Below are 4,496 nucleotides of genomic sequence, written 5' to 3'. Positions count from 1 at the left end.
GGGGGATGGGACAAAAAAAGGATGCCAAACTCTAGAACTGAGATGATCACTTTTATTTAGACCTGTTATGAGACCCACTTAAGAAGGGATCATCTCTGCAGCAAGAGTGTTGCGCTTTGCAGCACGTGCACTACGGTACATCGCACTGGGGTGGGACTACTCGCACCAATGTGGTAAGCCTTCCCCCGTTTGCGCCCGCCCCTGACCCGCGCAGTGTCACGTGGTGCGGAAGGAGCCAGGGTGCCGTCATGTGACGGGTGACGCGTGCCGGGGCGCGGCAGGGAGGGCAGTCAGGTGGCGGCGTGGCTCACGTGACGCGAGGGCGGTGCGGTCACGTGGTCTGGGTGGGCGCGCGGCGCATGCGCAGGCAGCAGGCGGCGGCGGCCGCTCCCTCCCTCGCTGGCAGTGCTGGCCAAGATGGCGGACTTCCTGCCGTCGCGTTCCGCGCTGTCGGGCTGCTTCCCCGGCTGCCTGCTGAGCAGCGGCGAGGCCGAACAGCAGCGCAAGTCCAAGGAGATCGACAAGTGCCTCAGCAAGGAGAAGACGTACGTGAAGCGCCTCGTCAAGATCCTGCTGCTGGGCGCGGGCGAGAGTGGCAAGTCCACCTTCCTCAAGCAGATGCGCATTATCCACGGGCAGGACTGGGACCGCGCGGCCCGCGAGGAGTTCCGCGCCACTATCTACAGCAACGTCATCAAAGGTGCGGTACCCCCGCCCCGCCCGGGGCAGTTCCCCTGGAGCCCGGGGGTGTGGGTGGGTGTGTGCGCGTGTGTATGTGTGTGTGTGTACGCGCGCCGGGAGACCCACACCTGTATTAAGGGAGGTGGGGATGTGCGCATACACAGATGCACGCGTCTGCTGTAGACCCCTCAGTGCCTGTACGTGTGTGCATGTGCGTGCGTTGCGTGTTGGGCCAAGTTGGAGGTGGATGGGGAGACCCACACCTAGATTAAGGCAGAGGTGTGTGTGTTTGTATACACACACACACCTGCCATAGACCCCCCTCAGACCCTGTATGTGTGCACATGTGCATGTGCTCCTGTGTGTGCGCGCGTGCACATTGTGTGCTGGGCTAAGTAGGAGGCGGGTGGGGAGCCCCACATCTCCTCAGCTGCAGGAGATGCACATGTGTGTATGCACGTATATGTACACACGCACACCCCTTTCTGCTTTAATCTAGGAGGTGAGGGTCTAAGGCGTGTGTGTGTGTCTGTGTGTATATGTACACTGCCCCCCCACATCTAGACTAACCAAGGCAGGCATGTGTGTGTGTCTGTGTATACATACACCCTCCCCATACACTTCCCAGAGTAACCAAGGCAGGGGTGTGTACACTTGCCTTACACCCATGCCTCCTACACTAAGGTGTGGGGGTGCATGTACATAATTACACACATGCATACATGCATCTGCCTTAGTTTTGGAGGTGTGGGTCTTCCTGCCTGCCTCCTGTTTGGCCCCAGCACCCTCATGGCTGTTGCCTTGCCCCACCCCACCCCACCCCGCACCTCAATCACTGCCCTTGGAGCAGGGCGGGTCGACCTGATTTGGAAACCCCCAAGGCACCTGAGATGGGTAGTGTCCAGCAGGGCCCTGGGGGCCGACATTTCACTCAGGTTGAGTGAAATGGAGGGTCACGGAGGCTTCGGTTGCCTTTGAGAGTGGGACTTGGGCTCCTAAATCACTCAGGCCCTTGGGAGTGCTTAGTTGGGCTGCCTCCGAAGGAGGGTTAGGGTTGCAGAAACTGCTCCTGTCTGCCGTTGTCTTTGTGGGGGAGGCAGCTGGAAGAGTTTGGCTATTAGGTTTAGGTAGTTAATGAAATTAAGAGATTTTTAGAGCAGGCTTCTGATATCACCGTCAGATTTTGCCTTGCCAGTTGACAGGCAGAAAAGTTTTACCTCAGGGCTGACGGCTGGTTTTAGAAAACCAAGGTGTATCGTATGCTCTTTGATATTAAAAGTAACCATGTGTTACGGGTGTAGGTTGCAGCCATGTAGGGTGTAGCCATGCGTGTTAAACACTTCTTAGATCAAGAGACTTTGGTCCCATATACCTAGCTCCGACCTTGATTCTCCACGCTGATTTTCCTCCCCCTATTTGGGCTTTAAGAGAAAATCTGATGGTAGTATTAGTTCACCATTCTCACGTAGACAGTAGAGGTACAGGGGAAAAAAGCACAGATTTTCTCTTAAAGCCCAAGGTTGAGTGTTAAAGAGAGTTATTGCTTTTGTCTTGGTATTTAAAGGAAAGACTTAGGAAGCTCTGTGCTTGTAATGGAACTCTTTCCATTAAGTAACTGTTGTGTGGATATCAGCAAATTGAGGTACCTTTTTGAAAGCATTTAATGCCATATCAGTTGTGTGCTACACAGTTTACCTTTGTTTCTGAAAATGAATATTGCCATTGTCTTTTGGCAAAACTACCAAGTTTATTACAACATGTGAAAAGAAGGAAATGCCTTTAAGCAAGGTGGTAAACAGTTCACTGGATTCTGAAATAGTTTTTAGCATAGTTAATTTATATGCTTGAAATCTTGTATTCTTGCTAAGTGAACTAAACTGCCATAAACTCGTTCTTGAGTTCAAACAAAAGCATAGACTGTTTGCTAGCATCAGTTGTTTATTTTGTAGTTGAGAGTATCCTTTACTAACTTCAGTATGCATCATTAAAGGTGAAAGGATAATGCTTGTGAAGTGTATTTCACAAAACCACCATTTTAATTCTCGATGAGGACATTATTTTTCTTCTTTTCTTGCCCTTGTTGCAAACTAGATGTTTTTCCAGAATTTTGCATTAACAATCTCAGAAGTATATAGCTAATTTTCTCACTACAAATAACTGTAACTTCCATGTTACCTTGAAACAGAGCTTTAAAGCTATGATTTCAGCAATGTGAAGGCATCATATATGCTTAACTTCCTGTTGTGCAGTTAGTCCCATTAGCTTTACTGGGACTACACAGAATATGTCGAAAGTACGTGCGTGTTTAAGTCTGTCTGTCTAAGGTCTAGTGTGATAAGTAGACATGGCAGATCTGGGAGAACACTAATTATGGCTCTTCCTTTTTATTAAAGGTGTGAGAGTCCTGGTGGATGCCAGAGAGAAACTTCACATTCCCTGGGGAGTTCCTGCCAACCAGAGTAATGGGGATATGATGATGGCTTTTGATACTCGGTCAGCCATGGTGGCACAAGGGATGGTGGAGACTCGGGTTTTTTTACAGTACCTTCCAGCAATACGAGCACTGTGGGCAGACAGTGGTATCCAGAATGCCTATGACAGACGCAGAGAATTCCAGCTGGTAAGACACAGTTTTCTTAGTATTGTTGTTCAAGACTGTAAAACAGTGTTTCATTTTTCAGTGAAATATACTCTGTCTGTTTCTGAGGACCCTTAGACATATCCTAACATTTTTAGCTCATGGAATTGCAGCCTGACATAAGTTTTCATTTTAATGCTGTTAACAAGAAGAGTAAATCAAAATTAGCTCACCCATAAAGGAAATATTATTTCTGTTTTATCAGCAAGGGCACTGAGGTACAGACAGGTTGTTTGCCCATTTTAATGAATTTTCTGTAGCAGACCTGGGATTTGATTCTAGATGGCTCTTTCTAGTGCCTTAACTAGAAATATGATCTCATTCTTTGCTGCTGGTTCACTGAAACTTGTAAAAATACTTTTCTCATTTTGCAGAAAAGGAAAGGAGGAATGCATACTAATTAGGATTTTTTTTTTCCTCTGAGACTGTCTTCTTTAGTTTACCAGGTCTTAAAACCGTTCTTTTCTATTCCCATTTGTGCAGTCTTGCAGACATTCCCTGCATATACTTCCTGTTTCAATTTCATGTGAGTGCATTAATTTTCATGCAAGCAGATATCTTTTTCTGATGAAGGTCTCAGTGGTAGATGTGAACTGTGGTTCAGTAGTTTGATTCTAGTGGGTAGGTGCTTTGTGTTATAGGCGAAAAGCAGCACCTACCCACTAGAATCAAACTACTGAACCACAGTCCCTTGAAAATTTCATATTAATGTAACTGAGATGCAGGAGCTACGGAGATGATCAAGCTGTGCCTCAAAGTGCTCAAAACCCTTATGCCAGTTGAAAATGAAAACACGTGAGAAGAATAATACTAAGTTGGCATCCTAGAACCTGGGAGTTGCAGCTAAATATCAATTTTACATATATTTTCCCTAACGCCTTTCTTTCTCTCTAGAATGACTCTTATTGTGCGAGTTGATTCACTCAGTGTTTCATAGCTAGTGCAGCTGTGGACTTAGGTCTTCGTTTGCAAAGACCTATATATTTGAGATCGCAGTGTATCATAATGTAATTCTACAAGAACTTTTGGTTTGTTCTGTTCCTTTATTGAATTTCAAGTATTTGGACTTTCCTATTCTAGAAACATTTATGTAGGCTACCTGTACGTTGTCATGTTACTAGAGGGGGAGGGGGATTTTAATGGTAGCTGCTGCTGCTTTTTTTTTTTTTTTTTAATG

At 46.8% G+C, this 4,496-nt stretch overlaps 1 protein-coding gene across 1 annotated transcript in view; it reads left to right on the top strand.

The window, feature by feature from the left end:
• The first annotated feature begins 380 nt into the window (after positions 1–380).
• Positions 381–4,496, top strand: part of GNA13 (G protein subunit alpha 13) — a 42,880-nt gene continuing 38,764 nt past the window's right edge. Inside the window, exons 1-2 of the mRNA XM_019516464.1 lie at positions 381–700; positions 3,075–3,301. Coding sequence (XP_019372009.1) covers positions 418–700; positions 3,075–3,301 — 510 coding nt within the window. The 5' untranslated portion in view covers positions 381–417. The remainder of the gene's footprint in view (positions 701–3,074; positions 3,302–4,496) is intronic.

Source organism: Gavialis gangeticus, unplaced genomic scaffold (genome assembly GCF_001723915.1).
Source record: "Gavialis gangeticus isolate Ggan-Ray unplaced genomic scaffold, GavGan_comp1, whole genome shotgun sequence".
Taxonomy (NCBI): domain Eukaryota; kingdom Metazoa; phylum Chordata; order Crocodylia; family Gavialidae; genus Gavialis; species Gavialis gangeticus.
This window is presented reverse-complemented; position numbering and strand designations above follow the sequence as displayed.